This window comes from Puma concolor, chromosome A1, assembly GCF_028749965.1.
Source record: "Puma concolor isolate L17-30 chromosome A1, mPumCon1.1.hap2, whole genome shotgun sequence".
NCBI classification, from domain to species: Eukaryota; Metazoa; Chordata; class Mammalia; order Carnivora; family Felidae; genus Puma; species Puma concolor.
The window spans coordinates 69,291,549-69,312,569 of NC_141667.1; the positions used below are offsets into that span (position 1 = coordinate 69,291,549).

A 21,021-nucleotide genomic window follows, 5' to 3' on the forward strand; every position below is an offset into this window, starting at 1 on the left:
ATTAAAGTATAATTGGCATATAATATCCTACTCATTTCAGGGGTACATCATAGTTATTTGTTATTTTTATACATTACAAAATGATCCTCACTATACATCAAGTTACCAAGTTATACAAGTTATACAATATCACTGACTATATTCCTATGATGTACATTATATCTCTATGACTTACTGATTTTATAAATGAAATATGTACCTCTTCATCCCCTTCACTTATTTTGCCCATACCCCATCCCACCCTCTGGAAACTGTCAGTTCATTTTCTGTACTTGTGAGTCTATTTGTTTCGTTTCTTTTGTGTTTTAGATTCTACATGTGAGTGAATTCATGTGCTATTTTTATTTTTCTGCCTGACTTATTTCATTTGGCATAATACCCTCTAGGTCCACCCATGTTGATGTGAATGGCAAGATTTTGTTCTTTTTATGGGTGAGTAATATTCTACTTTGTAGATATATAACTCTTCTTTATCCATTCATTTGCTGATGAACACTAAGTGATGGACACTTAGACTGCTTTCATATCTTGGCTATTGTAAATAATGCTGCAGTGAACATAGGTGTGCATATATGTCTTCAAGCTAGTGTGTATTTCATGTTATATTTTAATGTAGATAGCCTTTTTGAAGTGGGTGCAGCAATGACATTTTGACTGATTTCTTCAATTAGCTGTATGAGAATGAGAATCCTAGTTCCAAAAATTACTCACAAACAGGAACAGAATGTACTCTGGCATGCATACTAGAATCTTAAATGTGACTTCAACACACTTAGGGACAGAAGTTTTTTTTACAAGGTGAACAAATACTGCCCAAAACGTGAAAGAAATCAAGTGTAAAATATTACCCGGTGTTTAATAATTTTTGTTACATTTTAATTTTTAAGACCATATCCTCTGCAAAACAATGCAAAAAAATGCAAAAACATAAGAAAGGAAATAGTGCAAATTTAAAAATCACAACCTGTAACAGCTTCTTGGCAATAAGAAATTTTGTATTCTGAAATAACTAAGGAAGTTTAAGGAGGAAGAGCCAATACTGGTTTAGGCCCAGGTTTCTGCAAATGGCACTTGTGAGGAAAGGAAGTGTGTCCCAGAGTCAGAGTGCAGAGACCAAGGTTCTGGTCCCATTTTTACTACTAACCAGCTTTGGAGTGCTGAGTAAGACATGCGTCCTATCTGTGCTTCAATTTCTTCACCTGTCAAAGAAACACTGGACTAGTTGATTTCTAAGGTGCTATCCACTCTATGCTCCTGCAAACCTAAGTCAAAATCTTAAGAATGATCTAGATGTATGCATATTGTAGTCATGTAGATGCAGGCACAGGAGACAATCATAACATCTTCATTGTTTTCACAATTTCAGGCTTGACATACTACCACTGTTTTTGAACACAGAAGAGAACCATTATCTATGTACCTCTCCTCATCTCGTATGTCCTCATCAATAATATGCTTCATTGTCCAAGCACAAAGTTCCAGGGACAGCTTCTTCTACCAAATTCAAAGTAAATTCCCAACTGTCTAGTACAACTGTCTAATACAGTTCCAACTGCAATGGCAGTATATTTTTACAAGAATTTTGGAAAATGACTTGAGATGTTCCATTACTTTATATACATATAAGAACTCATCAGTGATGAAATAATAGTTTACGATCTTCCATACAGAAGAACTGTAAATAATATCTGTAGATATTATTCCCTCCAGGAGGTGGAGCCTAATCACCCTCCTTCCCAAGAGTGGGTTAGACTTAGTGAACTAGTTCCAAAGACTAGATAGAGAAGGGAAAGGGATAAACAGTAACTGTAGAGTGGAGAAACCTGACAAATACCATGGGAACCAAGTAATGAAGGTTACTATCATCAGTGATATCATGTGGTATCATGTACCCGTGATACAATGTGACAAGAAAGGTACTTCGCCTCTATGGTATTCTTTCCAAAAACTCATAATCCCAGTTAATCATATGGGAAGACAGCAGGCAAATCTAGACTTGGGGGCACTCTACAGGATACCTGCCAGCACTCCCCAAAACTATCATGGTCATGAAAAACAAGGAAAGACTGAGAAGTTGTCACATAGCAGAGAAGGCAGGGAAAACATGACAACTAAATGTAATGGGATTGCCTGGATTAGATCCTGGAAGACAATGGAAAAGCTGATGAAATCTAAATATAGTCTGGAGCTAATAGTAAAGAAAAAAAATTATTATTATTATTCAAATTTAAAAGTATTGCACAATGTACATGGCATTTTGTGTTTAATACAGCCATGTAATTTATCTCTTTTCTTTGCAATAATCATGTGAGAAAGACACTAGTATTTTCATTCTACAGATGAGGAAAGTGAAGCTCATTACAATTTAAAACATTCATTAACAATAGCTAATAGGTACGAGATGGTTAATAGCAGCTATTAAAGAAATGCATGATGAAAACAGAAGACACTCTTTATTTCACCATTTAGGTACCAAGTTAGAGAAATAAATATTTAGGTATGACTAATAGTGACATAATTTAAATATAAGAAGTCTCTTCAATGTGATATGTTTTTCTTGATCAGTGTACACAGACTACAGACTACTTTAAAATATTCCTTCCTATATACAGTTTTTAATATCATTAAGTGATTTCCAGGACTCTATTCTTTATTTCTGAATCATAGTTAAGTTGCAGTAATTCTGGGTCTTGTTATTCAACTTTCCAGTGAAGCATGCATTATTCTGAATAAAAAAATTAATGAATTCATGACAAAGAGTTAAAAGTTAGTGCAAATAAGATCTCAAAGCTACAAAATGATTAATATTTTCTAATTTTAACATCCTTCTTATAAGCAGAGCCCTGTAAATATTACACAGAAAGGCCACCTACAGTAACTATTTTAAACTACTCCAATTGTTCTTTTGTTTGCAGATAATAAAAAAAAACCCTAAGGTTATACCAATCTTTTCAGTATATGAAATACAAAGAGCAGTAGTCAAATATTTACAAATATTATGATCTCTTTTCTTGAATTGTCTCATGTGAAGCCATGCAGTAAATATCCACTGTTTCAGTGTTGTGTGTCAGCTCCTCATTAACCTAAGAAACATGAACCTTATTCTGAGAATTTACAATTTACAAGACGAAACTGATAGCAACTATCAGAGCAGGCAACCCAGTGCTAAGGAAACACCGAAGAGGTTAATAAATTCAATAAGAGCAAGTGAAGTGATGGTAAACTGGCCCTCAACTACTCATAAACAGACTTCTCAAGGAAATTGTATTTGGAATAAGCAAGTGAAAATGTGACCAAAGACCCAGAAGAAGACTGGGTACTCAGACCTGAGAGAGGTGCCCAAGTGATTGTGTGAGTTGTGCCAGAAAGTAGATCCAACTCCTGATGGAAACATATGATACTCAAGATGGGCCAAGTTTTATTTTTTAATAGCTGAGCTTCCAGCTGGCAACAAAACAATCCTGTGCCAGCTGCTGAGGAAATAATGTGCTGGGAGCTGGCAGGCACTGACCCTTGGAAAGCCAACAGGTATGGATGCACAATGGATACCAAGATGCTAGTGCCTAGAAGGCAGAGGAGAGGGAGAAAGAGTGTGACCACAGAAGAAGTGTCCCAGCCTAGGGTCCAGCAAGGCATGATGTGATAGGGAGCCCATATATACATTTCTATATGTAAATAATAACAGCAACCCAGAGTTAGCTCCATCCATCCTAGATAAACCAAATGCAGGAGCTATAGTCCCTGTGAAGTGAGTCTTTGGACTACATTCCCCAATATCTGGCAGAAAAACAATGGTGGGCATCTGGGAAAGAAGAAGCACATCATTTTTCTCAAACACTGCTTGCCACACTAGTGTAGATTAACTCAGGTTAATTTTTTTTTATTTTTAAAAAAAATTTTTTTTTTCAACGTTTATTTATTTTTTGGGACAGAGAGAGACAGAGCATGAACGGGGGAGGGGCAGAGAGAGAGGGAGACACAGAATCGGAAACAGGCTCCAGGCTCTGAGCCATCAGCCCAGAGCCTGACGCGGGGCTCGAACTCACGGACCGCGAGATCATGACCTGGCTGAAGTCGGACGCTTAACCGACTGCGCCACCCAGGCGCCCCAACTCAGATTAATTTTTGAGACATAGCAAGCCAACTCTGAGATTATGACCAAAGTCAGACAGATATCAAAGTGGGGAAAAGGAACATAAGGGTGCCTTAGCTTCAGCTGTCAGAACAAACATCATAGACTAGATGGCATGGTGTCTTAAATTTGGCTGTCAGAACAAACATCAAAGACTAGATGGCATAAACAACAAAAATTTATTTTCTCACAGTTCTGGAGCCTAGAAGTTTAAGAGCAGGGGCCCCAGCATGACTGGGTTCTGGTGAGAACTCTCTTCCTGGATTTCAGACATCTGCCTTCCAGCTGATTCCTCACATGGTAAAGAAACAGAGACAAAGAGTATTCTCTCTGGTAGCTCCTCTTATAGGGGTACAGATCCCATCATGAGGGCTCCACCCTCATGACCTCATCTAACCTTAATTATCTTCAAATATCATCACACTGGGCGTTAAGGTCTAAACCTAAGAATTTTGGCAGGGACACAAATACCTCCATAACAGGGGTAGATATAAGAAAAATGGGAGGTACCTGGGCTCTGGTGGGACAATGGGAGCATGGAGAAATCAGGCAGGGACAGGGAGGTGCTCACAGAGTGAGGTGTAAACGGACCTACAAAAAGTAGACCAGGGTGAAGCCTGGCCTGCCCTCTGCTCTTTAGCTCTGTCTCTGTCCCTCTTTCACCTACACAGTTTTTCTTTCACCACACTCCCTGGCCACTGTTGTCAAAATACAGATGGAGGGGCACCTGAGTGGCTCAGTCAGTTAAGCATCCAACTCTTGGTTTCTGCTTAGGTCATAATCTAAGGGTTCGTGGGATCAAGCCCCGCATCAGGCTCTGCGCTGACATCATGGAGCCTGCTTGGAATTCTCTCTCTTTCTCAAAATAAAATAAAATAAAATAAAATAAAATAAAATAAAATAAGAGATGGAGACATACACATTTTCCAGAATAATTGTTTCAACACTGATACAAATCATGAATGTAAAGTTAATGACCCTAATTGGAAGTTATGTTGAGAAATTATTTATATTTCTGATTATAATTTCTCAACATAACTTCCAATTAGATATCTCAATACATGATTTTAAAATAACACTTCTAAATAAAGACAGACACAGAGAAGAACATTTACATTCTTATCTCCTTCACAATCCCCTCCTTAGCTCTTCCTTTTCCTCCTGGCTCAGGCAGGGCCCATGTTATAAGACTATGTTACAGGACACTGATAATAGATTATTACGCAGACACAAACAGGTCATAAGTCAAGCTTTTTAAAAAGAATGATTCCTTTCAAAAACAAAACCAGCAGAGTGGGAAAAGCTAGGAAATATCCCTTTCTGCTAAACCCTGTCCTAGATATCACAAATGTCAGCATCTGTATGGTCTGCTAATGGAAGTAAAAATGAGCAAACATAACAGTAAGTACATGTTTCTAACAAGAGGAGGCATTTAAAAAGCACAGAAAAAGAACAAAAATTATCCAAGGATCTTCTGACACATTTACAAAGACTTTGGAGCTCAGAGCCCTACGTAACTCCCAAACCTTCTCTGTCTCCTGAACACATAGTAAGGATCTAAAGCAATCATCCAGAGAATTCAACTGGAAGAAAACACAGATGCACAGATGCTTGTGGCTGTAAGGGACCTTAGAGGTAAATGGTCTAATCACAGAAGGTCACACTATTCCATCAGTCCTTGGGTTCAAAAGGACTTTCCATTGCAGAAGCTGCAGTGGTGCAATTGACTCACCCAACAAGTATTTACTGAGTGCTTACTATGTGTCAGACATTGCACTAAGTGCTGAGGACACGGCAGTGTGTGAGGGGACAGAGACCCAGCCTACAACAGTTTACACTCTAAAGAGAGGGACACAGGCATTGAATAATTTCACAGTGTACTGGTTTAGCAGAGGGTTTCAAAGGACAAACATCCTGAAGAAAGAGAAATTTAAGTGCTGCTTGTTTTTCTGCTATTCACCTAACTCCTCCAATATTTATGATTCACTCACTATTCCTCAAACATTTATGAAACACTCATGGGGGAGCAGGTAGTAAGCCGATGAAGAAAGAACTGACTTAGTAGTGGAGATAAAAGATGAATAAGATATAGGGTTCCTAAAGCATAAGAGACTCTTAAAAACTGAGAACAAACTGAGGGCTGATGGGCGGTGGGAGGGAGGGGAGGGTGGGTGATGGGTATTGAGGAGGGCACCTGTTGGGATGAGCACTGGGTGATGTATGGAAACCAATTTGACAATAAATTTCATATATTAAAAAAAAAAAGATATAGGCTTCCTCTGCCCAAGGCACAGAGGCTCCGGTAATGAAGAGCACACAGCATTTACCTATCAGGCAATAAATATATAAAAGATATGAGTGCAGGAGCACCTGGGTGGCTCAGTTGGTTAAGTGTCCAACTCTTGGTTTCAGCTCAGGTCATGATCTCATGGTTCATGAGTTTGAGCCCCGCATCAGATTCTGTGCTGACAGCTCGAGCCTGCTTGGTATCCTCTCTCTCTCTCTCTCTCTGCCCCTTCCCTGCTCACTCTGTCTCTCTGTCTCTCTCAAAATAAATAAATAAACTTAAAAAAAATTTAAATAATATGAGAGCAGGGAGGTAGAAGAAACCTGCGCCCTGGGGTAGAATGACTGTCCTACAGGGATCAGAAGGATATTTCAGGGCATTTAACAAAAGAAAGTTTCATGCACAACACCACAGAAATATGAAGGGGTCCACAGAGATTTATGGGGTCCTTGAGGCCAAGACAGGCATAGTGGAAAGAGAACAAACACCTGAGTCTGACAAACCTGTGTTTGATTCCCCTCCCCAGCTGCATGAGCTTGGACAAGCTGCTTGAACATTCTGAGCCTCAGGTTCCTCATCTGAAAAAACCGTGCCGGTGTGCTCATCTTGTTGTATTACTGAAATAATTAGCAAGATACCTAAGACAGTAAACCACAAACACCAAACACTCTGCGCCGATAATTAGAAAAGGAAGCGGTGTGGAATGAGACTGGCAGGCAAGTTGGGGTCAGACTGCTAAAAGCTAGACTATGGTGTTTATCCTTACAGATACCTAATTTGGAATCATTATCCCCTACTCTCAACTTGTGTCCTGTCTGGGGAATGCTATTAAGCACATGTGCCAGCTTCAGAGCAGAGTTTTTGCGTACATGATCTAATTTCATCATCATAGCAACCTTGGGGAGGATATAACACCATGACCTTCATTTTACACTGAAGGCTAAGTGAAGTTCAGTGTTATGCCTAAAGGGACACAGCCATCAAGTAGCAATTTGCTCCTGCCTGTTTTCCTGCCCACATCCTGCACCATCTAGTTTCATGTCTTCTCTTAGTGGCTGCCTTACTCAGCAGTCCTCCTTCACCTCACTGACTCAACTGTTCAGAATGGCCTGCTTGCTGTCCAGCGTGGAAGCCGCCCTAAGTAGCTGCCTTGCCCACCTCTCCCCTTGGGTTATGGTTCCCGGGGAGGATAACTCACTCACTCACTCCCCTCCACTGCCTAGGCGCCTGCTCAAACCCGGACTGGTGCTCTGCTGCCCCCTCCTGGCCTGGGCCGGAACCTCAACTGCTCCCTGGGGTCTTCTGCACAATCCTGTCATTCCATTTCCTCAGTATCTCACGATTTGGAAGAACTGTACTGGTTTGCTGTAGATTATCCTGATACTTTCCTCAGCTCTCTATTTAATGTGTCATACACACACATGAAAAGCTCTGTTTATTATGGTTTTAGTTTGCTTCTAGCTACAGGTTACACTCAGGAGAGCTTCTCAAGTGTTTACCTCATTGAATATTATTAGCTTACATGTTCATGTTCAGGGGAAAAGGAGAGGAAGAACTCAGAGTCCTTTAGTGGAGACACTAAAAATGTTTCCGCTCACACAAGAAATCTTCAGAGGCCTATTATGATTGAACACTTTAGGCCAGGCTGACTTATTGAATTACATATTTTGAATTTGGTCACATTTAATAATACAGTCTTATTTTCTCAGTGGTTACCTTAACAGGGAGTTTTGGGGAAAAATACAAGATTCACTTGAATGAATAGATAATAGTATACTTAAATCCTGTCAAAGATTAACCTTGGACTGACTAGCTGTCACACCCAAGGAACAACTTTGTACGTCTGTTAGAGCCTCAGATGGAAGGCTGTCACTTAGTTAAAATAGTCACTAACTATTCAAGACAGTACAGTCAGGCACACCAAGATAAAAAAAAAAAGTGCAATGAAGGAGAAAATGCAAGCAAAGGTCCCTCTTAAGCAGTCCATAAGGACTTGAAGTAGGGAGAAATCATTCAAATGCTGCACTGTAGATGGCAATAAATGTGTGATCACAGTTACAGGTTTGCAATCCCTTTCCTACTCTTCTTTGTTCTGGTTTGTAATACTAGTCAAGTTCTGTCTACAAGCATGACATAAGTTAAAGAAAGTACACTTTTAGCAAAGAATGCTACTGCAAACTAATAGAGAGAACAGTTAAAAACATGTCATGTCCATTACCTTTCTAGAAGGCCATTTCAATCAAAGGGTTGTTCAAGTCTAGCCTTTTTTATCTTTTAAGAAATATTCTGTATGTTTGCACCTGGTAAATTTTTCAACCATATGACCCTGAAGTATGACTTAAGAAGTAATTAAGTAATGACAATGCATTTGTTAACAGGGTTAAAACTCAATATCTGAGCCCTAATGATCACAACTCTTCAAGCACTGACCACCAAACACTCAGCTGCCTACGACAGCAGTTGTAAAATATACCATGAAGGAAGACAGGTGTATTAAAATTGAGGTTCTTGCAAATAATATGAATTTGGTGCTCAACAGTAAGGAAAAGCAAAATTCATTCAACCCTCTGCTTGATGGGCAAGCTGTATTCTTTTTCTCTTCTCTGCTATATGACTTCTTTAGTTACAAATGCAGTAAGTTCTTATCAAAACTTCTTATCAGATAGTCTTAAAATGCATAACAAGTGCCTATATGTACCCACTTCCTCTTTCTGCACAAAGACACATCTTGCCACATGTTTTCTTTTTTGTTTGCATTTTTATCTATATATCTGCTTTAAAGTCATGTTCATAAAATAGAACGTTATTTAAATATAAGTAAAGAAACTGATTTAGTATCCACTTACGACTACCATTCTTTGATCTAATAATCATCCAAGAAGATGTTTGTAAGAACATGCTCCCAAGTTATGTATATTTATGTACTCACAGATGATATACATGTACTACTGAACCCATCTGTAATGTGCTTTTTAAGATATCTAAAAGCAAAAATTAAAAGCAAAATTTAGAAATAGATTCTCTAATACTTTCTTGTAGCACACCCTCTATGTGGGCATCCCATTTTACTCAAAATATAAGTGACCGCTTTTGTTTAGCTCTTAAGTCTACTCAAAAGAAAAAAGAAAAATTCTATTTTTTCAAAAGATTGTTTATTTAAACAGAGTCTCAATTTAAAGGACATTAATTAGTCTACCTGAGATTTATGCATGGCACATAGAAGGATTATTCAATACGCAGATAATATATTAGTCAACAGAGAAATTCATTAGTTACACTTTACTAGTGAGGGGCAAATCTTTTATCAACAGTTTATTTAGCATATTTTTTTTTTTTTACTTTTTTTATTTTTTTGTGTTTTACTTATTTTGAGAGAGAGCATGAGAGGGGCAGAGAGAGAGAGGGAGAGAGAGAATCTCAAGCAGGCTCTGTGCTGTCAGCGCAGAGCCCAATACAGGGCTTGATCCCACAATCCATGAGATCATGACCTGAGCCAAAATCAAGAGTTGCCACTTAACCGACAGAGTCACCCAGGTGTCCCAGCATATTATTTTGTAATGCACTGTCACTTCAAATACAATAGAAGAAAGAGCAACATGAAATCTATTTCATTATGAAATGTGAAATAAATTATCCTCCAAGAAATAATCTCTGGATGTGAACACTGATTTTCAAAGGCATAAATGATGAATGGAACTAGCCAACTTGCCACATGCGTAAAAACTGTTAACTGTTCCAGTTTCAACAGATGTAAAAAAAGGAGGAGTCTGCATTTAATACTTGTGCCCACTTGAAAAACTAAGATCAAGTTGACATTTTCAAAGTGAAAGGGAGATTCAAGGTAGTTTCTTGAATAAATGAAGTCTTCATATCATTTTAACCTGAAATTTTCTGGTTACTGAGAGGAGTAGGATTGTAACTTAACTGTTCTAGGTCAGAGTTCAGCAAATCACAGGCCAAGAGCCTAATATGGCAGTCACTTGTTTCTGTACAGTCTGCAACGTAAAAATAGTTTTTACATGTTTTAATGGATTTTAGAAATCAGAAGAATAACATTTTGTGCTGTGAAAATTATATGAAATTCAAATTTCATGGTCATAAATAGAGTTTTATTGGAACATCACCATGTGCACCTGTTTCTGTGTTGTCTATGGCTGTTTTCACTCAGCCATCACAGAGTTGAATTGCCACAGAGACTGTATGGTCCACCAAGCCTAAAATATTAACTGTCTGTCCCTTTATGGGGCTCTTTATTAGGTCTAGGTAATTGCTCTCAATTACTTCCATCCTACACTTCCCCTTTCTTATCTCATCCCAGGTTGTGGGTGTCTTTCTCCCTTCCTTCCCTCCCTCCTTCTCTCCAGCCATCCTTCCCTCTTACCATGCGTTAATGGCAAGTTCTAGTCCCACAACATAACCCAAGATACAGCTACTTATATGGCCACCTTTTGTTCTCATAATGTTTACTTTCTCTTTATCTGCAATTTTGGTTTTCAATTGATAAAGACACAGTCATGTTTTTTTTACAGGCTCTCTTTGGCCTGACATCAACTTACCTTCCCAACTTTATCTTTCATGACAATAGTCATGTTTTATAAAGTTTGAAAAATAAAATGTGTATCCTGCACTTTTCTGCCAGTTTTTGCCTTTCCTTAGAATGTACTTTTTACCTGGTATGCCCTTCACCAAAGCTCTGTTAAAATCCTGCTGAATTTCAAGGTTCACCCCCTTGCATGAAGACACCGCAACCCTCCCCGTAGGAATTAATCACTCCATCTTTAGACTGCGGAGATTGTCTGATCCCTATCTCATATAGTTTTACTTATTTATCTCAGATTAAATTTATTGTTGTAAACTACACATCTGGAAGCTAATATATAGTGTTCTGCTCATCGTATTCATTCATAACCCAGCCCCCTTGCCGTGCCACACACACTACCAACATACATTGCCTAGTTCATAGTTATGCAAAAGGTGAGAGCTGTAACAGAGAGGTCTTTAGGTGGCACAAAGGCATCGAATTAAATAGCAAAGAATAAAAAAATGAGAACCTCATTCTCTTTTCAACTGTTTTTTCCATTTTTCTGATTGCATCACAAAGAAATCCTCAATTTGTGCTACTGTGGTTTTACCACTGCTAATCTTTGATAATCTCCCTTTTTAACAAAGAGAGAACAATCCTAAGGCTTGGAGCCTTTTGCAAAAAAACAGTTGTAGCCCCAGTTTAATAAAACTGCTTTGTTTTTATTGCAATTCATTTTTATAATTTGCTTCTATTTATGGCATGAATACAACTTAATGAAATTTAATTTCAATTTAATGAAAATAAGTACTCTCAATTAGTAAATTTAGGTTAATTTTTAGACAAAAAATATTAAGCAAATTATAGCACAGGTGATAAGCACATACGACAAAAATCTTAATGGTATTACATAGAAATGGGAGAAACATTTGGTTGTAGCAGATACTCAATAAAGTCAAAAGATTTCAATCCACCAGCCTCCTTGTTAACCTTCTACATAACTAAAGAAACTCACGTAAGAGACTACCTTCAAGCTTCTGAAACAGTGGTTCTTAACAGAAAAGTGGTTCTTCAAGCTTCTGAAACAGTGGTTCTTAATATATCTAGAGATATATTTACTTGTCATATCTTGGGGGTTACAAGGGAGGGTTGCTTTTATCATCTAGTAGGTAGAGACTAGGGATACTATTAAACATCCTACAGTGCAAGGAGAGCCCCCACAGAAAGAATTATCTGGCCCCAACAGTCTACGGTGCCAAGGTCAAGAAATCCTGCTCTAAGAGAAAAGAGAAAGTTCTACATGTACCATCCTTTGTCAATTGTTATAAATCACCCTGTGTTCAGCACTGCTCCTTACCTTATATGCTCTTTGCCATTGGTAAGATTACTGAGGAAAATCTCCCACCCAAACCTTTCAGTTTTATATCATCCATACACCCACTGCCCCCAATTAGCACTCAGAATTTAAAGATGGACTTTATTGGAGAGTCCACATCCTTTATGTGTTAACAGTATACTCTCAATATGTAGATCTAACTTCCTCATTAAGCCACAGGAATTATGAGATTTTCAGATGACCCTTACCCAAGAGAACAAAAAAAAAGACTACACTAATTTGAGTAAAACCTTGATTCTAGCTAGCTATTAATTTCATGATTTCACTTAAAGTTATTCTTTGGCCTGATTTATATGGTTCAGGGACTCAAATATATTTTGCAGAATAAACCTGACCTTGAAATTTAAAAAATTCAATTTTTTATTGGATATATTAGCTATGTTAGCTTTCCCAAAAGGGAGTGTAAGCAGACCTTTTTTTTTTTTTAAAGAACTACTTTTTAAGCTAGACAAAAAACCAAACCAAAACAAACAAAAAACATTGACATAAAACAACTAGTAATTGAAATAACTATCATTTGGCACTTTATTCTCAAATGTATTACTGCAAACACATAATACAGACATTTATTCTGAGTGTAAAGTGTTTACAAGAAAGTTCTTTGAAGCTATTTTGTGGTTAGTGTTTTGTTTCTCTTTCTGTCTCTCTTTTTTTCTCAAGTAAAGTTCCCTAGAACAGTTTAGCAGTAAATAGCACCTGTGACTTATTTTTTTTTTCAAATTAGGAGTTATTTTTACTCTGTAACTGTATTTAAACATGGAAAACTAGTGTATTCTTAAAGTAATGACCCTATCATAGTCGTCGTTTAATTTTGAGGCTCTTTACAATGACTATATTTCCAAATTTAGCATTTACTATGTATTAACTTTAGTGGTTAGAATACCTTGGAGGCATTTTATGCCTTTACATTCAAGTTGATTTAACTCCTAATTCTGAGATGCCTGTGGTAAAATGATAGTGAAGGTGAAACTGAATCCCTTTCATTTCAGAGCCACAAAGCTCTCTGCCAACAGAAAAGCAGCATTATTTTCAACACCTACAAGCTACAGAGGTGACAGTTATCAGGACTCCCACTGTGAAGAAAGAAAACCAGCACACAGTGAGATTATGGTTGCACAAATTTTAGGGACAAGATAAACAAGCCACCAGATTTCCCTTTCCCTAGGGTCATGTACCCTGTGCCTGGCCCAATTCATTATCATTCACTCACTCCCTCTAAAATCATTTGTTGAGCACCTGCTGAGTAATGAGCACTGTGCTGGGCACTGAGCACATGACAGTGAGGCAGCCAAATCCACAGACTACCTTCTGGGAGCTTACAGTCAGTGTTCAAGCATGTGCAGTCCAGCTTTCTACTCTCCCACTTGCAATCTCGCCTCTCACCATGCTCCTGAGTCAACTGCATGAGAAAAGAATTGGAAGCACAGAGAACAACAGAGGGACTGAACAGTTATATTTTTAATTTCTAGTCAGATCCCCAAAACAGCTTAAGACATTAAGCACAGTGTGGGTAGCAAGAGATCCGTAACCAGCAGTATATTCTGGATCTGCTGTGGGGTCCTAAAGGACACTGTGGGGGGAAAACCAAGGGTATGAGAAGTACTGGCTAAAAATGGCTCAGGAAGGGCCTCGAACAAAGAGAGAGAAAGGGAAAGAGAGGATCTGGTTCCTCACCAGCCAGGAGCACTGGTTAGAATGCTTGTGTTAGAAAATGCATACTTTCCATGTTTCCTTACAGGAAGTATCAGCTGGCCATTACCCAGGGCCAGGGTTAAGTGTTACCAAGTGGAATACACAAGTGTTTAGGCCTTTGAATTCCTCCCCTATACAGCGACCGTGTTCCTGGCCTAGCCTCCTGCCCCTACCCCCCACCCCCCACCCACAGTTATTTCAAAGTATAGTGCACCCAGCATATCTTGGGGAGACATTAGAGTTTTTCCAAAATATTTGGAAGGGAAAACCCAATGAGGACCTGCAGACAAAGACAGAACTTTTCTCTATAGAGATGTGCAAATGGAGACCACACAGTGTTACTAGTTGGTCTGCAGGGCATTTTTCAAAAGGAGTCTTCCTCATGTTTTAAACTGGCATACACAGATTTATGGCCTAAAACAGCATTTTCACACTGAGTCACAATCCATTAGTGAGATGTGAAATCATGTGGATTCAGCCAATATTTTTTAATGAAATAGAATAAAATCAAATAGCATAGAATAGGAAATATTAGACTACATTGTTGGTAATAAGAATATACATTGTTTTATGAAACTTGTTTCCATTCTATACACACATACTTTGTATTCTATACATACCTATATCTCACTATCTAAATCTGTTTGGTTCCTAAGCAATAATATATATTGCAAAGGATCCTATAAAACTCTGCTTTAACTCGGTTGCCATATAAATGTACTCTCTTAAACTGAACAGCAGTTTTGGTGGGGGGAGGAGGGGGTGGGAATTGAAATTCACTAGTCTAAAGAAACTATAGTTAAGTAGAATGGAAATTTTAAAAAAATTTATCCCAAAATAATTTAACACACTCTTCTTTTGTACTAATTATGTTTCATTTGGTTTCCCTAAACTTTTGTGTATGGGGATACATCTAGTTTTGCTACAAACATTCTTTCAGTCTCCTGTTACAGAGAGAAACACAAGGTGGGAAATAACTAAAAACAGGACATGGGTTTGGATGCACAAGGCCAAATCCCCACCACAGGGCAGCCCAGGCCAAATCCTGTCCCTCCATGCGCCAAACCACTGGACAGAATCTGGAGAGAGGCAGGCTCTTTTCTCCCATAGAAAAGCTTTTAAAATGCCAATTTCTCAAATCACTGGGCAAAGGACCAACTGCTCTCTAGGATAGGGAGCCCTAAAAAGGATCATGGCCAACTTATATTTATGAGCAGAACTGAATGTGTTGGGTCATCAAGGTTTTTGTAAACTTTTTAACAAACTCTATAAACAAAGCAGTATTTTCAACTGTGATTTTAGAAAAATTAAATTAGTTTGCCTGATACTCTTAAATAATCCTTCTTACCCCTACTCCTCACCCTTATCCATATATATCTGTATATATTAGAGAGAGAATAAAATAAAATAAAATAAAATAAAATAAAATAAAATAAAATAAAATAAAATAAAATAAAATAAAATAAAATAAAATAAAATAAAATAAATAAAATAATAAAACAAAACAAAATAAAATAAAATAAAATAAAATAAAATAGCTATCACATGGCCTTGCCCTACCTGTGAAACAGTGCTGCCAGCACTATCCAGAGGCTTCAACTAGCTTTTATTGAGCTCCCTAAAATTTCCAAATATATCCTCAGGGTGTGTTTCCCTAATAGTCACATGTCCAATCTTAATTCAGGACTCACCAGCTTGCAACAGATAATTGTAACAGAGGAATGACTACTTACAAATGAACTTAATCTAGTGGGGACTGTCTACACCCTGGAACTAACCACAATGGCGCCCCACAACACCAAGATCATTATTCCCCTAGCATCATAATGACAACTGTGTTACTAATGAATTAACTATTTTGGCCTTAGAATCACCGACGTCAGGCAGATTTGGCCCAAGACTGGGAGTTAAGAGAGTAAAGGCTTAAAACCAACTGAGTCTCAACTTTATCATGAGTGGAGGAAGAAAGAGGACTTTTGTCAGTCAATATCTACAATTATAATTTTTTGCATTCTCTGGCTATATAGATTCTTAGTAATTATATCTGTAACATTAGTTGCTTTAAGGTTTAGGCTTATCTTGTTGAAAAAAATAACTTTGATCATTAAGTGACATTTCTCAAAGTCTCAGCCAAATGGAATAAGCATGCACCTTGCCCATACTGCCAGCTACAGAGAACTTACCCAATACACATGACTACCAAAAAGCAGCAAGAGAAAGAATTTTTAGATCTCTCAAAATATTTTAATTCTGTGATTTTCAAGGTAATCAAACAACTTTGCAGAGTGAGAATCTTAGCAATATATAAATGATTTATATTTGTGTTGCAAATTTTACTGCAATTATAGCACAAAGCTTTTTTTTTTTTTTTTTAATAAACTTCAAGTTCCTTAGGTTTTCCCTATGAAGTCTACCATCCCATAGACAGGTACAATTGGCAGTTTATTTCTTTTTTCTAACCACTTTTCCATTCCTCAAATTAAGGAAATTTCTTGAGTTTCCTGATAGCAAACCCTATTCATAAAGACATCATGTGCTAATGATAAGTCCGAATCAATTAGAGGCCTCTGGGGTAAATTTACTCAGAAAGCAGTTAGATTTGGTGGTGGGGCAGTCCCTTTAGCACCAGGAGGCACTTCCTCTACGAGGTGGCAGTTTCTAAAACACCACGTAAACAATTGTAAGAAGATTATCTCTTAAATCAGAAATTTACACTGCTCCAGTGCAGCTCACCACACAATTGTAAGATTCAAAACTGAAAGGAGACACTTCACTTCCAACCTACTAATGAATGCACACAACAGCACATCTTCAGATGAACAATGAAAATTTTGATCAAAGTAGGCTATTTATATACATACTGTTCAATGCCCAAGTATTTTAGAACATTTTTAAACAATGACAATTAAATTTTCATTCTGAAGTTTTGCCTTTCTTGCACACCTTCTGTATTCCACGAGCCATTAATAGTAGTGGCAAATGGAGGGGGGGCAGGGTAGGTAATCCTTACACATTCCCACCAAGTACCAACATCCATAATCCTGCACTGTGGTCTCCAATTGCATTAAAAAAATTGGGGGGGGGGCTCTTATCTAAACTCTTTCCAACAAAAAGAGAGTAGAAAATGAAATTGCAGAGAAGTATTAAATACAGAAGCTTCAACTTGTCAACATTGAAATTACATTTTCAGATTCCCTATCATAAAAGGCCTGGATCTAAAATCAGTGTGGAGAAGAATTTTTACCTATGGATAACAGAAAGGCAAGAAGGAAAAAGGAAGAAGAGAAGGGAAAAAAAAAAAAAAAACAAACCAATTTCCAGTGGATAAAAACATGAGAACATATGGCATCTTCACATCGGCCAACCGCTTTCTACCTGTTTGGATCTTCAGAGGAGGATTGAGGGACATTTCTGCAACCCCAGAGAGATAGCTTTCTGCATACATAATTTAAATAAATCACTCCAGCATGAAAGAAGAGCAGCAGAACTCTTCTAATTACCACTGCCTGGACCTCATGTGCTGCTTTTTCTTTAAAGCCACACTAGTTCATTATTCTGCCTTCAACTCTCTGAAATGATTCATTCCCCCCTTCACTCCTGAGCAGACTCTGCAGGGAAGCTAGTATTTAAGTTTAATTTCTAGTGCCACTTGCTTTGGAGAGTTGGATGAGAAGAAGAAGGAAGAATCTAATTTAATAATTCTGTCACGGTTTGGAGGCGCACCCTCCGCCCCTACCCCCAAAAAATAACTCGACAAACAAGACCCTCTGGCAAGCTATAATCGTGAGCGAAGACACCAATCGGGAAAGGAGGGCCCACGTGTGGTGGGAGCTGTCACCCAAGGCAAGTGGCAGCCGGCGAGGAGGAGGGAGAGAGGGCGGGAGAGAGGCTGCTGCTTGCAGCTGCACCGGCCTGGGCGCTCCGAGAGAGACCCGACTCCAACTGGAACGTGCTTAGCTCTCTCCTAGACGCTAGGCGGGGAGAAATCAAAGGGCAGGGAGGCTGGATCCCGCGTCTTCGGGAGCTGTCCCTCCGAAAGAAAGGGACAGCCCCCGGAGCGCGCCGCGGGCTTCCCCAGAAGCCCGAGCTCGCGCGCAGGACGCGCGGCTCCACCACGTCCAGGGCGCCCCCCGCCTTACCGTCCCAGCTCCGACTCCACCTCGAAGAAATCGCTCAACGCATCCCTGTTGGAACCTTCGATCCAGTAATCCGGGACGAGGCTCCCGGCTCCTGGGGCCACACTGGCGGTGACCGAAGAGCAGGACGAGGAGGAGCACGAGGGCACCGTGACTTTGAGCATCTTCGCGGCGGGACTCCGGAAGCCGCCACCACTGTCGCCGCCGCTGCCGGAGCGAGAAGCCCCGCCGCCCGCCGCCGCCTGCGAACGCAGGAGCAAGAGGTGGCGTCCTTCACACACACGCACACACCCACCGCCGCCGCTGCCGCCGCCTCCCCCGGCGCCCTGGGCCGCGCGCAGGCTGCGGCTTTCCTCCTGCACGCTCGAGAGGGAGGGAGGGAAGGAGGGTGGGTGGAGAAGGGGGCGAAGAACCGGGAGAGGGTGTGGAGGGAGAACCCGGTCGCTGTCAGCCGGAGAGGAGAGGCGGAGGCACTGCAAAGGAGAGAGATTCCCTCCCCCTTCTCTCCCTCCCTCCCCACGTCCCCTCCTCCCTCCGCCGAGCCTTTCCAGCCCCCTCCCTTTTTTCCTTTCTCCCTCCCAGGCTGTGGCTGCGGCGGTGCCGGCAAGGGCGGCTCCGGATGCGGGAGCTTGGGGAAAGCACGAGGACCAGAGCATCATCCCACGCGCCCTCCCGCGGGAGCCGGGAGCCTGGAAAGGACCGCTCGCAGTGGGACGCTCGCTCCAGGAGTGGCGGGCGCCCCGCGCTCTCTGGGAGCACAGGGCTCTGGACCACCTAGCAGAAGGGTGAGAAAGCGACCTGACTGTTGTTGGCGCCACTCATCCCTCCCTGAGCGCGTCCAGGTGGCGAGTCCCTCCCACCTAACACCAGCTAACCAGCCATCCCTTGTGCGTCCCTCTGTCAAAGCTTATACTGGCGGCTGGGGAGGGTGCCCTGTGGTCGCCGATTTCCCAAGGCTCCTGTGCCCGGCCCCAGGGAAAGCTGGAGGATAAGGAAGCACCTGGGTCCACAGTGACCTGACTCACCTTTGAGTGAGTCTTCAGTTGGATGAGATGCTAGGGTGCTGCCACTGGCACTGCCTCCTTTAGCACTGCTGGAGCTCCTGAAAGGGCAGGTGTTTGCCTCCTCTAGTTCACTCCCAACCCTGAAGCTAGAACAGAAATGATCCAGAGAATTACAGGTCTGGAAGGGCCCTCTGCAAGCCTTAAGGCAGGACCTGTTCCCATTCATGACAGAGAAGATTGCTACATTTAAAGCACTTTCCTCCTCCCAAGAGATGTGCCCCATCACAGGCATTCCACTGGCTGTCTGCCAGCCTTCAGGCTAGTCTTCCAAATACTGGTTAAATGTATATCATTTATATTTCTACCCTTGAAATTTTTCTTTCCAGATTTCAGCAAAGATAAACAACAATCAGTCATATTCTGTAATATATCTTTATAAAGTTATTACATCACACCTATTTCTGACTAAATAACTATGAGGCCCTTTCTTTAACCTTTCCTTCACAGGTGTTACTTTCAGTATTATTATTATTTTTTACTTTCCTCCAACATGCACTAAACTCTTCTCATGTGTTCCCATCCCTGATAACACGGTAAACACAGTCCATATTCTCCTATAATTTATTGATTTATTTCTGGTTCTTAAAACCTTTCATGCTATATTAGTGAACTACAAAAAAAAAATCACCAAATAGTGATAGGAATATGATCCTTAGTTGATTGGAAATGAAAAAATAAATATAAAAACTATTCCTCACAGGTAATTTTATGAAGATGAACATATGCTCAACTTACAAATGGACTAAAAATAGTAAGTATATGTACATTCATACAAATTCAGTGTCATTTTCAGACTGAAAATGCTCATGTGACATTATTTTTCAGAGAATGAACTCCATAATCTTCATGTTATAAAATCAAGTTCATACGCAAAGCAAGTAAATTCTAGTTCTCATGAAGTAAGTGTCCCTTGGCTTGCACTGTCTGGTGGAGGAAGAGCATGAAGTGGTTGCTAGGCCATTTTTATTCACACTTCTCTGAGGCAAGTTCTAAAGTTGCAGCACTACATGCACATACTTGTCTGTTGTGAGCAATTCTTTTACAACAGAAGTCCAAAGCAAGCACATTACATTGCAGGAGATGATAAGTCTTTTTACTCTTGCTATTTTGGGGAACAATAGCTAGAGAAACATCATTTCATGGCACAGAGGACATTGTAGAGTTGATATTTACATTCAACACCGGTTTAGTCATTTGATACCTATGCTTTTCAAAACTGACTTTTGTAAAAGTACTATCAACTGATGTTTCAATAGAGGGTATCTGGTTTAACGAATCAGTTTATGTTTATTTAAAAACATAAGATGAAAATAAGTATTATTTTAAAAAATGTGGAAAAGGACTGAACCATATGATTTATCTTAAATATCATCTAAGATGACCAGAAAAAGAACAAAGGCATATGTCCATAAAAAGAAAGGGAGAAATAGTATCAACTAAATCTCAGAATCTAAGAACAGATGGAAAAATAGTAACTGACTTAGAAGACTGGGTATACTCAAAACCCAGATTTGTAATGGAAGAAGCCAATAAGAAGAAATCTAATTCTTACCACAGAATTCCAGAAATGCTTAGGAATTGACTACCAGATCTTTCTAAAGTTGGGGCAGAGAATAAGACATTAGTTGAACACTTTCATAAGAAGTTCTTAGGCCCCTATATTTCTTCTTCTACCATTCACTGCCAAAAAACACACTTTCTTTTCCAAACCCTTGGAAAGGGGAAGAGATTTAATCTTTGGGAATGTTGAATAAACAATGAAATGTCTTACATCACAAGGTACAGTTCACAC

At 39.7% G+C, this 21,021-nt stretch overlaps 1 protein-coding gene across 2 annotated transcripts in view; it reads right to left on the bottom strand.

The window, feature by feature from the left end:
* Positions 1–19,316, bottom strand: part of CAMK4 (calcium/calmodulin dependent protein kinase IV) — a 222,421-nt gene extending 203,105 nt beyond the window's left edge. Inside the window, exons 1-2 of one of the 2 annotated variants that reach the window (XM_086684346.1) lie at positions 19,191–19,316; positions 18,169–18,407 (exon numbers count right to left, since the gene is read on the bottom strand). In XM_086684346.1, the coding sequence (XP_086540472.1) occupies positions 18,169–18,329 (161 nt within the window). In that variant the 5' untranslated portion in view covers positions 18,330–18,407; positions 19,191–19,316. Of the gene's footprint in view, positions 1–18,168; positions 18,654–19,190 lie in introns of those variants that run through there. The other variant, XM_025924388.2, reaches the window with a different exon arrangement.
* Between the last annotated feature and the right edge of the window lie 1,705 nt (positions 19,317–21,021).